General features: G+C 48.9%; 1 protein-coding gene across 6 annotated transcripts; it reads right to left on the bottom strand.

Moving 5' to 3' along the window:
- Nucleotides 1–2903: 2903 nt before the first annotated feature.
- MDC1 (mediator of DNA damage checkpoint 1) lies at nt 2904–20876 on the bottom strand. 6 transcript variants are annotated; one of them, XM_058666103.1, is made up of 15 exons: nt 20716–20876; nt 17394–17529; nt 15789–16169; nt 15635–15680; nt 13120–14534; nt 12910–12975; nt 12325–12405; nt 10558–11331; nt 10409–10449; nt 8086–10014; nt 7881–8000; nt 7567–7749; nt 7254–7379; nt 7025–7135; nt 2904–4324 (listed from the first exon to the last, which is right to left on the bottom strand). In XM_058666103.1, exons 2-15 carry the CDS (start codon nt 17524–17526, stop codon nt 4157–4159), a joined length of 5574 nt encoding a protein of 1857 aa, XP_058522086.1. In that variant the 5' UTR covers nt 17527–17529; nt 20716–20876; the 3' UTR covers nt 2904–4156. The 6 variants fall into 6 exon arrangements, with proteins under 6 accessions (XP_058522086.1, XP_058522070.1, XP_058522100.1 ...); XM_058666087.1 differs by having other exon boundaries at nt 15635–15710; nt 20716–20875; XM_058666117.1 differs by having other exon boundaries at nt 11110–11331; nt 15635–15710; nt 20716–20871.
- Between the last annotated feature and the right edge of the window lie 131 nt (nt 20877–21007).

Here is a 21007-nt window from a genome sequence, read left to right as displayed (position 1 = left end):
TTGGGGAGTGAATCATCGGATGGAAGATCTTCCTCTCTGTCTCTCCTCCTCTCTGTATATCTGGCTGTAATAAAATGAATAAATCTTAAAAAAAAAAAGTAAGATTTCTGTTCACTGATTGACTCCCCAACGGCGGAAGCTGAGCCTATCAGGAGCCAGGAGCTTCCACTGGGTGTCCCACGCGGGTGCAGCGTCCCAAGGCTTTGGGCCATCCTTGACTGCTTTCCCAGGCCACAAACAGGGAGCTGAATGGGAAGTGGAGCAGCCAGGGTGCAAATCAGCACCCATATGAGATCCTGGCACATACAAGGTGAGGATTTAGCAATTTAGCCGTAGCTATGGGCCCACTGTATTTATTTCACAGAGCTCCTTTGGGCTGGCTCACCCTCGAGATAGTACACCAGGGCCTGTCTCAAACCAGGAGCTGAAAACTCAATCCAGCTCTCTGATGTGGGTGATAAGAATCCAATCACTTGAACTATCAGTGGTCTCCCTCCCAGGGCCTTGTTAGCAGGAAGGTGGCATAGAGGGCAGACGCAGGTCCCCTGGTGTGGGACTTGGACATCCTTTTATTGAGCCATTGTGATGGGACCCTGTCGATTTATTTTAGTTCTACTTAGCAGAGATTTTATTCAAGCTTGTAACTGTCAGTTCTCTATGAATTAACTCTAGTCTGATTCTATATATTAACCAGAAACCTTAGTGTATTTCCTACAGACCTGCTTATAATGAACTTTAACATTGCTATCTAAAAACCAAAGTAAAAATTATGTTCTGTCAAAATTAAAAATTACTGTGACCAGTTGTAGAGCAATGTGTTAAGCTGCTGCCTGTGATGCTGACATCCACCCGTGAGTGTTGGTTTGAGTCCTGGCTGCTCCTCTTCTGATCCAACTTCCCGCTAATGTGCCTGGGAAAGCAACAGAGGTTGGCTTAAGTGCTTGGGTCCCTGCCACACATGTAAGTAGACTTGGAGTTCCAGGCTCCTGGCTTTAGCCTGCCCAGCTTTGGCTGCTTGTAGCATTTGGAAATTGAAGTAGTGGATGAAAAATCTCTTTCTGGGACTGGCATAAGGGCATAGCAGGTAAGGCTGCCATCCATGGTGCTAACGTTCCCTAAGGGCATCAGCATCCCACAGGCTCTGTGGTCCTCCTCCTCCCAGGCCTTTCCTGCTCCCACCCTCTGAGTTAACACTGCTGTGAACCATAGTACTGTGTGAGGAATTAGACTGGGTGGTAGGCAGTTAGGGTATTCTGGGTCCCCAGGTCATTTTTCTTCCCAAATATAAAAGGGAATTTCCCCACCATATTTTAAATTCACCAGAGTAGTCTCTTCCAAGGGACAAAGGTGCTATGAACCACTATTAGCATATCAGTTCCCCACCTGAAGCACCAGCCATTACCTTCGGCCAAGGTGTAGGAGGGTCTCAGGCCTATCTCCTTATCATTGAAAGGAGGGCTGGAAGTAATATGCAGATGCCTAAGGCCTGGAATGTCCTGTCTAGCACCTCTCTGGTCTTTTTGTCCCAAAGGCAGATACCTGGAGACCAGGAAATTCCTTTGCCCTTGGAAAAACCCCTCTTCGAACTAAAGCTTTAAAAGGTCCCAACACCCCCCATGCACGGGTCTTTTCTATCTCAGAACCCCCTCCCGTCACTAGGACCGGAGTCTCCTTTCTTAGCTTTTCTAATAAATCTTACTTTAAAACTAAACTGTGTCTGCATGAAAATTCTTTCCTGCGAGACAAGAATTTGAGGTTGCTGCAGTATTCGGGGTTCAAAAAACCCTACAACAGTTTCAGACATCTCATGTCTTCCCTCTGTCACTCTCCTCCCTACCTCCTGCTTAACTGTCCTGAGTGTAAGATTAGTTATTTTTTTTAAAGATTTTTTTTTTTTAAGATTTATTTGTTTTTATTGGAAAGTCGGAGATACAGAGGGGAAGAGAGACAGAGAGGAAAATCTTCTATCTGCTGATTCACTCCCCAAGTGGCCACAATAGCCAGAGCTGAGCCAATCCGAAGCCAGGAGCCCAGAGCTGCCTCTGGGTCTCTAACATGGGTGCAGGATTCTAAGGCTTTGGACAGTCCTCAGCTGCTTTCCCAGGCCACAAGCAGGGAGCTGGATGGGAAGTGGAGCTGCCGGGACTAGAACCGGCGCCCACATGGGATCCCAGGGCTTTCAAGGCGAGGACTTTAGCCGCTAGGCCACGCCGCTGGGCCCGCCTTAATCTCATTTTACATCAGGACCTGTGTTCACTGCTTGGCTGCTCCACTTTCCATCCAGCTCCCAGTTTGTGGATGGGGAAAGTAAAAGGAGGATGGCTCAAGCCTTTGGGACCCTGCATCTCTGGGAGACCCCGGGGGCTTGTGCGTCCTGGCTTTGAAGGGGCTCAGTTCTGGCTGTTGTGGCCATTTAGAGAGTGAACCGGTGGATGAAAAGACTTTTCTGTCTCCTTCCCTGTAAATCTGATCTTAAGATTTCCAATAAATATAAATCTTTAACAAAAAAAGGTATAATGGCTCTTGATTTTTCTATCACATCATTTTCCAAACTGAACTGCAATTTACATTTACTAAAAAAAAAAAAGTACAGGAGGCCTGGCACAATGGCTCGATCCTCACTTTGCAAGCACTAGGATCCCATGTGGGCACTGGTTCGTGTGCTGGTTGTTCCACTTCCCATCCAGCACCCTGTTTGTGGCCTGGGAAAGCAGTACAGGATGGCTCAAAGCCTTGGGACCCTGCACCCACATGGGTGAAGGAACTCCTGGCTTTGGATTAGCTCAGCTTCAGTTGTTGCAGCCGTTTGGGGAAGGAACCAGCAGATGAATGATCTTTCTCTCTCCTCTCTGTTAATCTGATCTGCCTTTTCAATTAAATATTTTTAAAAAAGTGTACAAAACTCATCAACAGTCTTTTTATTGAAGAGAGATAAACACAAATAGATTGACCAGTTTAGAGACTGGCATTTAGTACATTTGCAATATATGTAACTATTACCTGTATCTAGTTCCCAAACACTTTTGACTCAAAATAAACCCTACATCCATTTCATTCTTTCGCTTCCTCCTTTTCCCAGCCTTTGGGAAGCACCCGTCTACATTCTTGGTCTCTATGAATTCACTTATTCTGGGTATTTCATATAAACGGAGCCCTTCAATGTTTCCTTATGCATCTGGCTTCTTAGCAAAATACTCAACATACTGTAGCAATTTCTCAAAACTTCAACGCGTTTTAAAAAAGGCTGAATAACAGTCTTCTATGTGAATAGATTACAATTGTTTAACCACTCATCTGTTGATGACTATTTGCATTGTGCACTTCTTGGGCTATTGTGAAAAGTGCTGATATGAGCACTCCCAAACAAAAAAGTGTTTTCATTCTTTTGAGTATATACCTAGGAGCAGAATTGCTGGGTCATATGGTAATTTTATGTCTTAACTTTCATGAAGCCATCAGACAGTTTACTGTGGAGATTGAATCATTTAACACTACAGCTATATATAGTTCAAACTTCTCCACATCTTTGAAAGCAATCAACTTTTAAAACTTAAGTAGTACATAATGTGCCTCAAAGAGAAGTTAAAACAAATTTATAACTATTTCTTAAATAGACCCAGATATTTAAAAGAAAAATTGCACTACACCATAAGGCACAGAGTGAATGTTTATTTTGATAGATCAAACCTAAGCTGTAATTTTGTAAATGCTGGAAAATCAGGGCAGAAAAGTGCAGAGGCTTGCTCAAAATCAGAGTCAGAGGTTCCTTGTAGCCACAGGAAGCCAGAAGAGGACAGTATTTTAGTGGTAACTGTAATTGCATCCTCAAATCTACTCCAAGTATCCCTTAAGTTCCTGACACCAAAGTTGGCCCGTTATCTTTAGAAGTTAAAGAGAATCCCAGTTGGAGGAAATGGCTTCCAAACAAGCAGACAGGACACTTTGTGTGCCATTAACGGACATTAACGACAGCAATTTGGCTAGAGATGAATGGTCCAGAGGGCTGAGCCTGGGATTAACAGCCAGTTTAGAAAATCTGTGGTCCCCAGTGAATCTCCCTATAGGGCAAGTTACACCAGTACACCCCACACCCCAAGCTTTTCTAAAGTCTTAAGTCTTTTATTCCAAATTCTATTTCAATTCTTTGCTGGAACTTTCAGGTGGAAGGCATTTCCAAAGTGGAGAAGACAAAGGCCTCTGGCGTGGCTTCCTGCTTTAGCACACCTGTCAGCAGGAACTCGGGCGACAGCACGGGCAGTCCAAGGCGAAGTGGGCCAGAGCAGCGAGAGAAGTCCTGGCGACATGTGATCACAACTCTGTGAGGCTGGGGGAGACAGAGAGCAGACAGGAAGTCAGAGGTGAAGCAGTATTCTAGAAATGGGTGCAGGAGTCAATGCTCTTCCTCTTCTTCTTTTTTAACTATTTATTTGAATGGTGAGTTACAGAAAGGAGATTTCATCATTTCATTGCTGGTTAACTCCCCAAATGGCAGCAATCACCAGGGCTGGGCCAGGTGCTGAATTCATCCAGGTTTCCCACAAGGGTGATAGAGGCCCAAACAAGTGGGTCATTTTCTGCTGTTGTTCCCAGGCCATCAGCAGGAAACTGGGTTGGAAGTGGAGCAAGCTAAACAGGAACCAGTGTCCATATGTGATGCTGGCATTGCAGGCGGTGTAAGTTTAACCTGAAGTACCACAATGTTGGCCCCCACTAGTCATTATCACCAAAATAGTAACTCCTTGACAAAAAGTTATACAAAACATTTTTGTGGGGGAAAACTGCACCTGAATTTATGCAAGCTTTTAAGAATAACTATAATTTATAGGAAATACAGAAGGTAAAGAAATAAGATAAATGATAGAAGACCAAAAATCAAAATTCAACCTGCGGAACATTGCAAAGGACAAGTGATTGAATTTCTGCAGGAAGTCACATTGTAAAAAGACTATGGGTTGGGGAAACAAGGAATTAACAGATGGGATGAACAATGGCAGCAATGCATCAGCCATACTTTACACCTTGAATAGAAAACTGTATAAAAGCATCTTTCAGAAAACTGGTGAAATCTGATTAAACACATGGAGAAAATAACAAACTATCAATTGTGCTGAAGGTTGACAAGTGTATTTTTTTTTTTTAAAGATTTATTTTTATTACAAAGTCAGATATACAGAGAGGAGAAGAGACAGAGAGGAAGATCTTCCATCCGATGATTCACTCCCCAAGTGAGCCGCAACGGGCAGGTATGCGTCGATCCGAAGCCAGGAACCTGGAACCTCTTCCGGGTCTCCCACGCAGGTGCAGGGTCCCAAAGCATCGGGCCGTCCTCGACTGCTTTCCCAGGCCACAAGCAGGGAGCTGGATGGGAAGTGGAGCTGCCGGGATTAGAACCGGCGCCCATATGGGATCCCGGGGTGTTCAAGGCGAGGACTTAAACCGCTAGGCCATGCCGCTGGGCCCATATGTATATATTTTTAAAAATGTATTTATTTTCATTACAAAGTCAGATATACAGAAAGGAGGAGAGACAGAGAGGAAGCTCTTCCATCCGATGATTCACTCCCCAAGTGAGCACAACGGCCGGTGCTGTGCCGATCCAAAGCCAGGAGCCAGGAACGTCCTCCAGGCTTCCCACGCGGGTGCAGGGTCCCAAAGCATTGGGCTGCCGGGATTAGAACTGGTGACCGGGCCTGGCGGCGTGGCCTAGCGGCTGAAGTCCTTACCTTGAATACCCCGGGATCCCATATGGGCACCGGTTCTAGTCCCGGCAGCTCCATTTCCCATCCAGCTCCCTGCTTGTGGCCTGGGAAAGCAGTCGAGGACGGCCCAATGCTTTGGGACCCTGCACCCGCGTGGGAGACCTGAAAGAGGTTCCTGGTTCCCAGCTTCGGATCGGCGCGCATCGGCCCGTTGTGGCTCACTTGGGGAGTGAATCATCGGACGGAGGATCTTCCTCTCTGTCTTTCCTCCTCTCTGTATATCCGGCTTTCCAATAATAATAAAATCTTAAAAAAAAAAAAAAAAAAAAAAAGAACTGGTGACCATATGGGATCCTGGGTGTTCAAGGCGAGGACTTTAGCCGCTAGGTCACGCCACCAGGCCCTTGAATTAATACATGAATGAGGCTTTTCAAAAATGGCATTGGGGGCCAGCACAATGGCTCAACTGGCTAATCCTCCACTTGTAAGCACCAGCAACTCACATGGGGACCAGTTCATGTCCTAGATACTTCACTTCCCATCCAGCTCCCTGCTTATAGCCTGAGAAAGCAGCAGTCCAAAGTCCTTGGGTCCCTGCACACCCATATGCAAGACCCAGAAAGAAGCTCTGGGCTCCTGGTTCAGATTGGTGCAGCTCTCGCCATTGTGACCCCTTGAGGAGTAAGCCAGTGGATGGAAGATCTTTCGCGTCTCTCTTCTCTTTAAATCTGCCTTTCTAATAAAAATAAATAAATCTTTATATACACACACACATATATATATATATTTAAAAATATTTAAATAGAAAAAACTAAGTCCATGTGTTATGAGTAGATCTCTTCTCATTCCTATAGCTTTTTTTTTTTACAAAAGTTCTTAACTGTAAGATGAAAGACAACATTGTTTCCTGTCCTTTCCCTCATCTACTCCCTTCAAGTCAGTCTGTTTGTCTATCTCTCCAGCCATCCAGCCATCTAGTTTAGACACAGAAATCTCCCATCTGCCAGCTCCCAATTTATTTATTTGAGAGACTGAAAATTATCTGCCAGTTTGCTCCCCAAATGCCAGCAGCAACCAAGGTGGACCAGACCCAAAACTAAGCAGGAAGCTAAGTAGGAGGGGACACTGGGACCTGAACTTGGCATTCATGTATGGGATTCGGGCATCCCGTGCACTGCCACCAAATACTTGCCCTCCAATTTCTTTCTATACCATATATTTTCTCCTGCCCTTGCACTATTCTACAATTCTACCTCCTTTTCTTCCTCATCATGTCACACCTTTCTAGCCACATCACCAGACCCAGCAGAACCCATCAGTCCTACCTTGTAGGAGCGGGGCATGCTGGGTAAGACAGTGCCTCCACAGCAGCTGATGATCTCTCCCATCTGAGGGGGTGGTGGCTGGACTCCAGGGGTCACATGAATCTCATAGCCCTAAGACAGAAAAGGGGGAAGGAGGAGCTGTCTCTGTGCCACCGCCACCGAGAGCTCCTGGGCTGTTGGGAGACTCTGGAGGGTGGGCTGAAGCCCAGGGCAGAAGGTGGCCATTTACCTCCAGCAGCCTTCGCTCCCGGGCGCGGCTCAGGGCATCCCGAAGGCGGAAGCCATAATTCTTCTCCTGCTCAGGATCAGTTACCACATACTCATCTGGGGGCAGGAAGCAGCCAGCCTTCCGGGACTAAGGGAGACAGCAGTCAGCATCAATGTTCAGCCCAGGCCATGCCCTGCTCCCCTGTCCAGCATCTGTACAGTTCTAGAAACGTTTTTCTTCATCAATCAAACATTTCACCTCTCAAATTCCTTGTGTGTCTCCATCCCTTTTCTTCCCACCACTTTCTTCTCTGTCCCTTGGTCTGGTTCCTCACCTGATGCAGCCAGTCCAGAGAAAGGATGGGGATGCCCCGCCCCAGAGCACACAGGAATTTGACGGTGCGGCAGATTCGGTCAGTGACCAGGTGGGAGGCTTCTGCCACTGAGCTGGCCAGACTCCCTCCAAGGGCCAGCACTGTCTGCTCTCCACGAGGGTCCAGGACTCCTGTGAAGAGCACCTGCGGGAGGGGTTCACCTGGGCTGGTGAGAGTGCCCATGCCAGCAATGCCAGGCCCTGACATTCCTTACCACCCACCCCCCGGGTTTCCTCCCATCCTCTCACAAAGCCCCAGATGGTCCCCACCCGTACTTTGGGTGCTGCTGATGGCTCAAGAGGTTTGGTTCGGCGGCGGCTGCGGCTTGGTACTTCCTGGGGCTCCTTCTCTGCCTGGCCTCTCTTTCTCTTGCCTGGTCCTGGAACCACTATGTCCTGTGTGTAATAGAGGTCTCAGCAAGAGTTTCTGAGCCAGGGCCATTGTCCACCCATCATCCTGAGGCCCCACCATGCTCCTCACCTCTTCCCTCCTTGGCTTCTCGGAAGCATCCTCTTCTTCCTCCTTAGGGAACACCGTCTTTGGGGACACTTGCCCTCTGCGGGGTCGTTTATGACGTGGGGGTGAATCAATGGATGATGAAGGCCTCTTGCAGCTTGAAGAGACCTTTGGTGGAAGCTCTTGGGCAACTTCAGATATGTCTGATGCTTCCACCTTTTGGATCTGGGGAGCATGAGTAGGTACCCCAGGAGGCTGGGAAAAAGAAGGTTCATGGACAGTCCCAAGGGACTCAGCTGCTCTCACTGCTCCTTGTCTTTGGTTCCTTGATCGGGATTTAGGCTCAGGGAGTGCAGAGCAAGGCTTGTGGACAATAGGAGCTTTGGGTGAGCTCTGCTTCCTTGTAGCCCTCTGTGTCCTGCTGTTACTGCCTTGAGGAATGGGCTGCAGGGTCAGTTGCTCTGCAGCAACAGCTGACTGAAATTCAGAGGTGGCAGAAACTGGCACAACACTTGATATAGAAGATCTCAGTGTCTTGCTCTGATTACTCTGAGCTATGGCCTTAGGGGTGACAGGTTGTTCCATGGTAGAGGAAGGCTCAAGATCAGAGGCTATGGGTTCTACTGGTTCAGGGGTCTTGGTAGAGGACCTACGTGTCCTGCCCCGAGATGTGGGCTTAGAAGTGTCAGGCTGGTCTGTGGGGACAGGAGACTTGGCTGGTTCAGGGGTCTTGGTAGAGGACCTACGTGTCCTGCCTCGAGATGTGGGCTTAGAAGTGTCAGACTGCTGTGTGGGAACAGGAGGCTTAGCTGGTTCAGGGGTCCTTACAGAGGACCCACGTGTCCTACCCCGAGTGGCTCGAGCTGTGGGCTTCGGGGTGTCAGGCTGCTCAGTGGGAACAGGAGGCTCAGCTGGTTCAAGGGCCTTGGCAGAGGACCCACGTGTCCTACCCCGAGTGGCTCGAGCTGTAGGCTTGGAGGTGTTAGGCTGCTCTGTGGGGACAAGAGGCTCAACTGGTTCAGGTGTGTTGGTAGAGGACTCACGTGCCCTGCCTCGAGATGTGGGCTTGGCGGAGTCAGGCTGCTCTGTGGAGACAGGAAGCTCAGCTGTTTCAGGGGTCTTGGTAGAGGATCTACATGTCCTGCCCCGAGGTGTGGGCTTGGAGGTGAAAGGTTGCTCTGTGGGGACAGGAAGCTCAGCTGGTTCAGGGGTCTTGGTAGAGGACCCACGTGTCCTGCCTCGAGATGTGGGCTTAGAGGTGTCACGTTGCTCTGTGGGGACAGGAAGCTCAGCTGGTTCAGGGGTCTTGGTAGAGGACCTACGTGTCCTGCCTCGAGATGTGGGCTTAGAGGTGTCACGTTGCTCTGTGGGGACAGGAAGCTCAGCTGGTTCAGGGGTCTTGGTAGAGGACCCACGGGTCCTGCCTCGAGATGTGGGCTTAGAGGTGTCAGGCTGCTCTGTGGGGACAGGAGGCTTGGCTGGTTCAGGTGTCTTGGCAGAGGACCCACGGGTCCTGCCCCGAATAGCTCGAGCTGTGGGTTTGGAGGTGTCAGACTGCTCTGTGGAGGTGGATGGCTGGAAGTCAGGGACTGTGAGCTCAGCCAGTTCAGGGCTCTTAATAGAGGACCTACATGACCTACCCCTAGTAGCCTGAGGTGTGGGCTTGGGGGTATCACACTGCTCTGGGGGAGTGGGAGGGTGAGGTTCAAGGGCAGCAGAGAAAACTGAAGAGGACTTCTGGGGCCTGACTTCATGTTCCAGCTCTGAGGACAAGGAACTTTCTGGAGTTTGACTTCCATTCTGCCTGGTCCTAACAATGGATGACTCAAAAGCAGGTGGGGAAGGAGGAAGAAAGGGCTGAGAGGCAGGATGTTGTTGGTCCTGAGAGATAAGAGGGTGTGGGAGTGGGGTTGAGGCTTCAGGCCGACAAGCATCTGGGCATTCTGGATCACCCTAGGGAGAAAAGGAAGCCACAGCGGTAGTGAGAAGAGAGCATACGATGCCTTCCTGGCATTTCTTCTGCTTGGGACTTCCTGGGAAGGAAACAGTTCTCTTTCCCACAGACCTTTCCTGCTATGACCCCACACATGGATAGTGGTGGTAAAGGCAATCATGCAGGCGCAGAGAGAAAAGCACAAAGAAAGGACTTTCTTTCAGAGTCAGGTAGAGGGAGCAACAAGTTGGGAAACATGGAAAACTGGGAGTCAAAAGCAGTGCGATAGAAGCCAGCCCAGGATTAGAGAAAACTGCAGATATGGAGGAAGGTGAAATGAAAGCAAGCTGAAGGGATGTGCCACTGCAGGGTCACAGTGCTGAGCTGGGGGCAGGAAGGGAGGGCAGATCTCACCTTGGAAGTCTCATCACATGACAGGTTGCATTTCAAGTGGTCTAGACAGAAAATAAAAAGTGTGGCTGAGTTCTATGCAGCTGTTTGCTCACGGGTTGATGATCAGGAAGGCTGCATAGCATCTTGGGATTCCCTCTGCCAACACTTACCTTTCAACTGTCTTGTGGGGCTCCCTGGGGCTCCCCTTCCTCCACCTGACTGGCTCTCGGAAACTACGGGGGTGGAGGCAAGTTCCTGAGGCTCTCCCGCCCCTACTCCAGGCTGTGGTCTGGGACTGGAGGCCTGGTCTCTCTGGTCCTGGCTCCCTCCTGTCTGCTTTCTCCTCTCTCCTACCGGGGTCACTTCTAACCCATCTGGCTTGCATTCTTTCTCTGGCACAGGCCTCTCTACTTCTCTCTCATATACTTCACTCGCAAGGGTCTGTTTCTCCGTTTCTTTACTTTGTATTTCCTTGGCTGTCTCCATTTCTACCTGCAGACTCTCCTGATCCCTTTCAGGACTTGCACTTTCCTCCCTGTGGTCAGGCTCTTGGTTCTCAGTGTCTCCAGCTAGAAGCTGCTGTTGCTCTCTGTCCTCTATCTCCCTAGTGGACTGTCCCCCTCCCAGCGTAGCCTCCTGCTCTCCTGGTGGCAGCTGGCTGGTTTCCCTCTCGCATGGCCCTCTCTCAGGAGTCACCCTGTCTGCTGTTTCTTTGGCTGTACCCATGTCTTTCTCCATAGTCTGCATCGCTCTGCCTTGACTCCCCAGTAGCTCTGTGTGTTCTGGGCTCTCTGCACGTTGCTCTTGTGGTACTGTTCTCGGTGGAGACAGGCAGAATCCATGGGCCTCGGGGTGGGTGGCAGTGGACTGGGTCTCAGAGGCGTCAGACTCTGTTGTACAGAACGGCTGGGTAGCCATGAGCTCCCATGACACATCCATGGTAGCTGCAAGTAAACAGGAAGGAGAGAGGAGGGCAGGTTGAAAAGGTAACATACTGAGAAAGAATTGCAATGAACTCCTTATAAATCTAAAATAATTATTAAAAGAAAGCTGGAAATACAGTAATTAGTTATAATGTTTAGTACTTATTTCAAAAAGCCTGTACCCTCACAGGAAAGCTTTCTCAATTTTTTTTTAAAGATTTATTTATTTTTACTGCAAAGTAAGGTATACAGAGAGGAGGAGAGACAGAGAGGAAGATCTCTGTCCAATGATTCACTCCCCAAGTGACTGCAATGGCTGGAGCTGCACCAATTCAAAGCCAGGAGCCAGGAGCTTCTTCCAGGTTTTCCATGTGGGTACAGGGTCTCAAGGCTTTGAGCTGTCCTCAGCTGCTTTCCCAGGCCACAACAGGGAGCTGGATAGGAAGTGGGGCTGCTGGGATTAGAACTGGCACCCATATGGGATCCTGACACATGCATGGCAAAGACTTTAGCTGCTAGGCTATCGCACTAGGTCCTTCAATCTATTAAAATATAATTTATAGAGTCTAGAGGCAGGTATTATGGCAAAGCTGCTGCCTACAGTGCTGGCATCCCATAAAGGTGCTGCTGGTTTGAGTTTCATCTGCTCCACTTCTGATCCAGTTCCTTGCTAATGTGCCTGAGAAAGCAATGGAAGATGGTCCAATTACTTGGACCTATGCATCCATGTGGGAGACCTAGAAGAGGCTCCTGGCTTTGGCTTGGCCCAGCCCTGGCTGTTGCAACTGTTTGGTGAGTGAACCAGTGGATGGAAGACTTCTCTGTAACTCTGCCATTCACACAAACAAAATAAATCTTAACAAAATGAAACATCTAAACTAGTTGGTCTGAGTTTGAACTGATATGACACTTCTTTTCTGATGAGAGAAACAAACACCAGCCAAATACAGACTGAAAGAAACAAGTAGATGGAGGAAGGAAAGGATGCCAAGTTAGTAACAAGGTTTCTTGTACCTGAGCTACAACAGGAAGACCCAGGCTCCCGAGGCAGATTCAATAAGCAGGCCCGTGTGCGTTCATCCTCCACATTCAGATCTGTGACACAAGAAAGGATGGCATTCAATACAATGTCAATTAACCCCATAATGTTGGAAACTGTTGTTGATGTTATGTTATGGCTTTTAATTGCTCGGAATGATATTCTGCCAGCTATGCCTTTAGACCAGAGTCGGTCTCCCCAAGAAACTGTTGAACTGAGCTGGACAGTAAGACACTGGACTCTATGCATGGCACATGCTTGCAATGAAAGAAACAAAACTGGATTTGAACTGTAATACTGCAACAAGGTGGAGGAATCCACCATGGGGGGAGGGCACGGGGAGGGGATGGGGGAATCCCAGAGCCTATGAAATGATGTTATAAAATGAAATGCAATAAAAAAAAGGAAAAAAAAAGAATGCATGGCCACAGCTCCTCCAGGGAACCCCCAGGTCTATCTCCTGCCCTCTCTCCCACGCCAGCCTCCACTTTGTTCAAGGACCATCTGTCTAATCTCCCTCCTTCCCCTGGCCCTGGGACCCGACCCATCGATGTCCTCACCTTCCAGGTGCTGTACATCCCTGTCCACAAAGCACTGGGTGGCCTGAAGTTCCAGATCGTCAAAATCTAGTGGGAACAAATATAGGGTAGATCATTAGAAATCTACCTGATCCTAAATGCCTCACTTTATCTCTATTCTTCTCTCCCCTACCCAACCCTTATAACCACTGTTGATATCAGAGGTTCAGGAGGATGAAAGCCAGCACTCACCATCAGAGTCTTCTTCCAAGCCCTTGGTGCTACCCATGTGCAGATCTCTCTCAGTTCCTATGGGGGTTTGGGCGCCTTCTCTTTGTGACTGGGTAGTTCCTCCTGGAGAACCTGTGTCTACCACCTCATCTGTGAGGTTCTTCTTTGAGACAGGGAGAAAGTTCTGCTCTGCCTGGGCCACAGGTGACCTACCCTGGGCCCCCAACTGAACAGCACTCTGCTGTCTGGCTGTAATACAGTCTGTGTCTGCGGCCCCCTTCACTGGAATCTGGTTCTTTTTTGCATCTGTTACTGCTGAGGCTGCCAAGGATGTGCCCTCCTCCGCATCTGCTTCACAGCCCAGTTTTGCTGGTTCACCCTCTGCTTCCACCTTGACTTGATTTGTCGTCTCCCCAGGCACCTGGCCCTTCTGTAGATGTCTAACAGCTGGCTCTCGTGATACTTCCTCCTCCTTTTCTGCCTTGACGACCACTGTGGTACAGTCTTGACTTCTCTGCAGGTGGATCCCAGGTGAGCTCATCTCTGCTTCCACCTTTATGTCTTTCTCCCCAGGAGGAGGGGCACTCATGGTTGAGTGTGCTGTATATAGAGTTCCATTCCTGTTGGTGTGACCACTGGGGACAGTTTGTCCCTCTGGCAACCCCTTCTCCTCCTCCACGTCTGTGTCACTGTCTCTCTCAGAGGTGCTCTGGTTTTGCTGCAGAAGGATCTTGGGCTGGCCTCTTTCCCCTTCCACATGTCCATCTCTGTTCCATCCAGCAGCTGGGCTCTCTTTCAGTTGGGCCAGGGTGAGTGCTGCTGAAATTTCTTCCTCTTCATCTGTGTCGCTGTTGATCACCATAGGGGCTTGGCTTCTCACCAGAGGGATGGCAAGGGAGGCCTTGCTCTCCTCCCCACCTGCGTCACCACCAGCCTGGCTCTCCTGCGGGCCAAGTGCTCCAGGGCTGCTGGGACCAGCTCCACAGAAGCCAGGTCTCTTCTCCACAGGAACCACAGCTGTGGTGGCAGGGATTTTCTCTTCCTCAACATCAGTGTCACTGTCCATGACATCTGAAGGCTGGGCCCTTTGCAGGTGGCTCACGGTGGGCCTCCTGGGAAGCCTGTTGTCATCCACATCTGAATTATTCTCCTCTGCGGGTGCTTGGTTCCTCTCCAGAATCACCCCATCTGGAACCAGCCTGTTGTCTGCATTTTTCTGGGCTTCTGTGTCATTGTCAGTTTCTGTCACGGCAGGCTGCTGCTTTGCTGCCACCCCATTGGGTTGCTTGACTGCTATGGCAGCGCCTCTTCTGGCAGCTGAGGAGGTCTCCTCTACTGCTGAGAGCTGCTCTTCTTCTTCATCTGTGTCACTTTCCAGTTTGAAGCCAGAGGATGACCCAGGGCCACCAGGGGCAGGAGAAAGCCCCTCTTCATCGCTGTGGAGAGAAGACAAGAGTAAGAGTTCATTGAATTGACCTCCCAGGAAGGTGGGCATAGCCCATTGGCCTGGGAGCTCCCTGGCAGCAGGCAGGCACAGCTGTGTATTTCTCTCTCCAGCAGTTAGTTCAGTGCTGGGCACATTAGGGCTGCACTCTAAAAAATCAGCAGAGTGAGTAAACATAAGGGAACTTTAAAAAGTTTGTGGAGCAGCCTGGTGTGGTAGCCTAGAGGCTAAAGTCCTTGCCTTGCATGTACCAGGATCCTATATGGGTGCCGGTTCTAATCCCAGCAGCCCCACTTCCCATCCAGCTCCCTGTTGTGGCCTGGGAAAACAGCTGAGGACAGCCCGAGGCCTTGGGAGACCTGGAAGAAGCTCCTGGCTTCAGATAAGATCAGCTCAGCTCTGGCCATTGGGGCCACTTGGGGAGTGAATTAGTGGATGGAAGATCTTCCTCTCTGTCTCTCCTTATCTCTCTATATACAACTTTCCAATTAAAATAAAAATAAATCTTTAGGGGCCTGGCACGATAGCGTAGTGGTTAAAGTTCTTGCCTTGTACGCGCCGGGATCCCATATGGGTGCCAGTTCTAATCCCGGCTGCCCTGCTTCCCATCCAGCTCCCTGCTTGTGGCCTGGGAAAGCAGTCGAGGACGGCCCAAAGACTTGGGACCTTAAACCTGAGTGGGAGACCTGGAAGAAGCTCCTGGCTCCTGGCTTTGGATTGGCTCAGCTCCAGCCGTTGTGGTCACTTGGGGAGTGAACCATCGGGCAGAAGATCTTCCTCTCTGTCTCTCCTCCTCTCTGTATATCTGACTTTCCAATAAAAATAAATAAATCTTAAAAAAAATAAAATAAATCTTTAAAAAAAAAGTTTGTTTAAAACCAACTTGGAAGGTCAGTTAATTTGGGTGCTAGAAAATGTTGAAATGCATCACAGGTTTTTCACAACATACGCTATTCAGGAACTTCACTAAGATCCCCTGTACCACAGAGGCCCAGCCCCAACTCTCCCTATCTTTCTGGCTCAGAGATTGAGTCTCCAGCCCTTGGCTCTTGGTCCTTTTGAAGATTCAAGCATTAACCCTTTGGCACTCACCTCTCTGGTACAACTGTTGCCCAAGGGGAGAAAGCACTCCTTGGATCTTTCATCACACATTTTTTCAAATGAGAATCTGCCACGATGAGAGAGGAGTAAGTGACCATCTTTTGGCATCCCTGCCTCCTCATCACCCTCCCAAATGCAAACTTACCCAACTCCTCTTCTGAGTCCTCAGCCAACAGCAGCCTTGGAGGTTGAATTCCACCCTGGGCCCTGGGAGTCTCCTCTATAGTTAGAGGGCCACGGGAGACAGAGGGTTGGGGGGCATCCAGGCGATGGTACTGGCAGGGCAAGTCAGCAAAGAGAATCAATTGCTGGTCTCTGAGGCGATGACTCACCCCGGGGCTCAGGACCTTCGTGGGCCTCAGGATCTGAGTACCGTTGAGGCTCCCACAGTCCTGGAGGAGGGGCGCTCTGTCTCGGGCCAAGATCTCAATCACTGCATGTTGTTTGGAGATGGATGAGAAGGGCAGTGTCACCGAGCAGTCAGGCAGCCGGCCTACCACATTCTTCCCGAGGTAGAGTGGGAAATCTAGGCATCAGAAAGGCAGACGGGTTCTAAGACCATGGTCTATCATTAGGAAAATGTTCCTATCAGGTACCCCACTACTTACTCAGCCCCTGCCTCAAGCATGAGAAAAAATCCTATGAATTACAGGAATTAAAGATTACCTCAGGGCCCAGCATAGTAGCCTAGCGGCTAAAGTCCTTGCCTTACACACTCTGGGATCCCATATGGAGGCCAGTTCTAATCCTGGTGGCCCACTTCCCAACCAACTCCCTGTTGTGGCCTGAGAAAACAGTGGAGGACGGCCCAAGGCCTTGGGAACCTGCACCCTCATGGGAGACCCAGAAGAGGCTCCTGGCTCCTGGCTTTGGATTAGTGCAGTTCCAGCTGTTGTGGTCATTTGGGGAGTGAATCACTGGACAAAGATCTTCCTCTCTATCTCTCCTCTTCTCTGTATATCTGATTTTCCAATAAAAATAAATCTTAAAAAAATATTACATACAATTCATTATTCCTGCACAAAACCCTACCTGTCTGCATAGGACATTTTAAAATTATGGTAAATATACATAACACAAAATTTACTTTTTCAGAATGTTTAAGTGTACAATTCAGGAGCAGTATACACATTCACAGTATTGTACAATCATTAACACTGTTAAGCTCTAGATTTTATTTAAATCTCTTTATTCTCTCCTGTCCAAATAAAATCACCCCCACTAAGTCCTGGGTACCAGCCTGGGGAAAAAAAAAAATCAACTCAATCTGTCCCATCTTGTCCAGTTCCAGTAAGAATATGTTTAAGATCTTGGGGCCCGGCGGCGTGGCCTAGCGGCTAAAGTCCTCGCCTTGAAAGCCCCAGGATCCCATATGGGCGCCGGTTCTAATCCTGGCAGCTCCACTTCCCATCCAGCTCCCTGCTTGTGGCCTGGGAAAGCAGTCGAGGACGGCCCAATGCTTTGGGACACTGCACCCGCGTGGGAGACCTGGAAGAGGTTCCTGGTTCCCGGCTTCGGATCGGCGCGCACCGGCCCGTAGCGGCTCACTTGGGGAGTGAATCATCGGACGGAAGATCTTCCTCTCTGTCTCTCCTCCTCTGTGTATATCTGGCTGTAATAAAATGAATAAATCTTTAAAAAAAAAAAAAAAGATCTTGAAGCATACATAAGTTTCCTGCCATCCTCCATGTACCTCCCCATAAAAATAAAAGGACTTATTCTAATACATTAGCACCCAATTTGCTCTGACCTTTTTCTGGTCCATAGTTGCTGCTGAAGACGTGCAGTCGCCCTACGGGCTCTGAGCTGCCCCCTGAAGAATAGCTGGGTCGCTGTGTGTCCTCCTCCTCTTCATCCCAGGTGATGGCCTGGGTGTCTTCCATGATCTGGGAAGGAAACAACATCATCCCCATCCCTGGGTCACACAGATAGCATCAAAGAGGAGACTGATGATGGGAGAACTGGCTGGTTACTGAAGCTGATGCCTGTCTTTCCTTTAGTCATTCTGTTATCCTTCTAATGTGTTAAAAAAATATTGTGGGGGAGATCGTACTGTGATTCAGCAATAAAGTCACTGCCAATGCTGCTAGCACTCTGTATAAGCACTGCTTTGAGTACCATCTGCTCTAATCCAGCTCCCTGCTAATGTGCCTGAGAAAGCAGCGGAGAATGGCCGAAGGACAGGCCCCTCCACAGCCACGGGAAAGACCCTAAAGAAGTTCCTTGCTTTGGATTGGCCCAACTCTAGCCACTGAAGCCATTTGGGAAGTCAACTAGTGAATGGATATATCTCCCTAACTCTGCCTTTATTTGTTTTCTTTTTTTTTTTTTTAAAGATTTATTCATTTTATTACAAAGTCAGATATACAGAGAGGAGGAGAGACAGAGAGGAAGATCTTCCATCCAATGATTCACTCCACAAGTAAGCCGCAACGGGCCGATGTGCGCCGATCCGAAGCCGGGAACCAGGAACCTCTTCCAGGTCTCCCACGCAGGTGCAGTGTCCCAATGCATTGGGCCGTCCTCAACTGCTTTCCCAGGCCACAAGCAGGGAGCTGGATGGGAAGTGGAGCTACTGGGATTAGAACCGGCGCCCATATGGGATCTCGGGGCGTTCAAGGCGAGGACTTTAGCGGCTAGGCCATGCCGCCGGGCCCGCCTTTATTTGTTTTCAAACTTTATTTCAAACAAATCTTTAAAAAAATTTTAAGATTTTTTTTTATTGGAAAGGCAAATATACATAAGAAGGAAATACAGAAAAATCTTCCCTCTGTGGGTTCACTCCCCAAGAGGCTGCAACAGCCAAAGATGAGCCAATTTGAAACCAGGAGCCAGGAGCTTCTTTTGAGTCTTGCACACTTCTGCAGGGTCCCAAGGCCCTGGGCCATCCTCTACTGCTTTCCCAGGTCACAAGCAGGGAGCTGGACGGGAAGTGCAGCAGCTGGGACATGAACCAGTGCCTATATGGGATCCTGGCAAGGTAAGGATTTAGCCACTAGGCAACAAAGGAATATAAAATCTTAAATATACAAATAATTCAAATGTCTAGATATTTTTTCAGAAACAATCTTATGATAATACACTAAATTTCTTCATTCTATTTTTTTCTATTTCCCATACTTGTCATTAGATTGTATTTGAAAAGAAAACAAGAGAGAGTGACAGAGCCATCTTCCATTTGTTGGTTGGCTCACGTCCATATGGTCACCCTGGCAGGGGCTGGGACAAGCAAAAAGCAGAAGGGTGGAACTCCATGTGGATAGCAGGAGCTCTGGCACTCAGGCCATTTTCTATCACATTCTCAGGTACACTAGCAGGGAGCTCGATGGGAAACAGAGCAGCCAGGATTTAAACTTTAAATCACCTCTCTCATAATGGGATGCTAGCATCATATTTTTTAAAATCCAGGACACCACAATTTTGGCACTTCTTATAATTTTTACATTATGATTTACAACCTATCAAGTGGACACCACAACCCACTACCGGGCTGCAACCTGGTGTGAAAACACCACTGTGCTAACACATGCCAAGTACAAGCTGGGTGTTATGTGTCAAGCATTGTTGTGAAATGAGGCAGACATTTAGGAAACAAATGCTAAAAACAGAAAATAATTTGCTCAATATAACAAGCAGGTAAGCTGACAGATAAGAATAAACGTGCTTTGGCTGCACAGCATGTATTTTTTACACCTTTCCAAAACACCTCAGTGTCATCAGACTAAACTACAAAAACTTCTAACAGTCCACATTTATAGATTTCCTGGGTCAGACACTGTTCCAATTATTTTCATATCATCTTCACAAGAACTCTAAAATGTTACTATCTTCCTTCCTTTTTTTTTTTTTTTTTCAAATAAAACTACAAAGTAGAAGTATGGGTTAAAGGACCTTGCCCCAAAACACCGTTTCTGTTGACTATTCCCTAGTTTTTCATCGTATCCACAGGACAAATAAAAAAGACCTAAACTCCATGGCGACTCTCCTTCCCAGTAATTTAAGCCTTACGTTCTGTAATCATACACCCAATTCCCCACGCCCCCACGCCCTTGTCCCAGTAACCTGTGAACCAGCCAGCCACGAGGACCTCTCCCTAACCCATACTCCATACTAGCTTATGCCTTCCACTAGTTTCAAGGCTTGCCTGTCTTAGTTTAATGACCCAATTCCTAACGCCCTGCTCCTCTTTAGTCATAATTCTGCTTCCAGTTTTGGCTTCCTGCCTATGGGTATGCTGGTCCGGCAAGTGTCACAATCGAGTTCCAGGCTCCTGATGTTGGGCTTGAAACAGTCTTCACTACTTTAAACATTTGGGAGCTAAATCAGTAAATATTAGATTCTTTCCCTCAATATTAGTAATACAATAATAATCTATTTAAATGTCATTCTCTCATCAATGCTTTTTCCTTTTTTTTTTTTAAGTGTTCCTGCATCATCCGCGGTGGTCTACGGGCTTACGCCCACCCTAGCTGTTCTCACGCCGTAACCATTCGTGTCTATTACTCCCTTCACACTTCCCCTCCATCCTCCGGGCCAGGGAGACTTTCCCCTTTCCCCTAATACTCAACGGATTCATTTCATTGTGGTTATGGCACACCTAGTGCCTTTCAAAGAACTGGGGACACATCCATGAACTCAACAGAAGGTGAACTCTGCCCTCGCCCAGGTGGCGTTCCTGAGCCTAGTATGAAAAAATAAGCAGGAGGAGGATGGATGGAACTGACACAGATCCCATGCTAGAAGGGAACGGGCAGTTAGAGAAAGAACGCCCCCATCGCGAAAATAAGGTTAACTTCATCCTCAGGACGGGCCAAACCAGCGGGTGGCCACGTTCCTGGCCTCCAACTCCAAGGGACCACCATCTTGGAGCCCCACCCAGTGGGGCTTCCTCGTGACCAACGTCTCCCGGTGTTTTCATACCTAAACTCGGGGCGAGGCGTCAGGTGAGGATGAGTTTTACAAGCCGAGAAACAAACTTCCGAACCCCTCCGCCCAGTACCACCGCCCCGCCCCCCTCCCCCGCACCCCGCCCCGCGACCGGCGGAGAAGTGGGCGAGGCCCCCAGAACTCACCGACTTTTAAGAGTACGCGCGCGCGCGACGCCAGTAACGGTCGCCACTGGGGCGGTGCGAGTGCGCGCTCCGACAGCGATCCGTCACGCTGATTGGCTGCAACCGCTGTCGCTCACGGCCTTGCTGCACTCCGATTCGAGGAAGTCGCACATTCAAATCCCCTCCCCCCCCGCCACTTTCCAGTTCAAAGGGAAAGCAATTCCCGGGAGATTTCGGCTCGGCTCCGAGAGTCACCGACGACTGCACCGAATGGCGCCTCCTGATTGGACAGCCCCAAGGGACTGCCCTCTTC

This window comes from Ochotona princeps, chromosome 1, assembly GCF_030435755.1.
Source record: "Ochotona princeps isolate mOchPri1 chromosome 1, mOchPri1.hap1, whole genome shotgun sequence".
NCBI lineage: Eukaryota > Metazoa > Chordata > Mammalia > Lagomorpha > Ochotonidae > Ochotona > Ochotona princeps.
This window is presented reverse-complemented; position numbering and strand designations above follow the sequence as displayed.

Coding starts and splice junctions, on each gene's coding strand:
- MDC1 (XM_058666087.1), bottom strand. CDS start 17,526: ATGGAAGACACCCAGGCCATCACCTGGGATGAAGAGGAGGAGGACACA. Junction 10,015..10,408: donor CATGTGATGAGACTTCCAAG/GTGAGATCTGCC, acceptor TTTTCTCCCTAG/GGTGATCCAGAATGCCCAGA. Junction 7,136..7,253: donor GGGAGCGAAGGCTGCTGGAG/GTAAATGGCCAC, acceptor TTTCTGTCTTAG/GGCTATGAGATTCATGTGAC.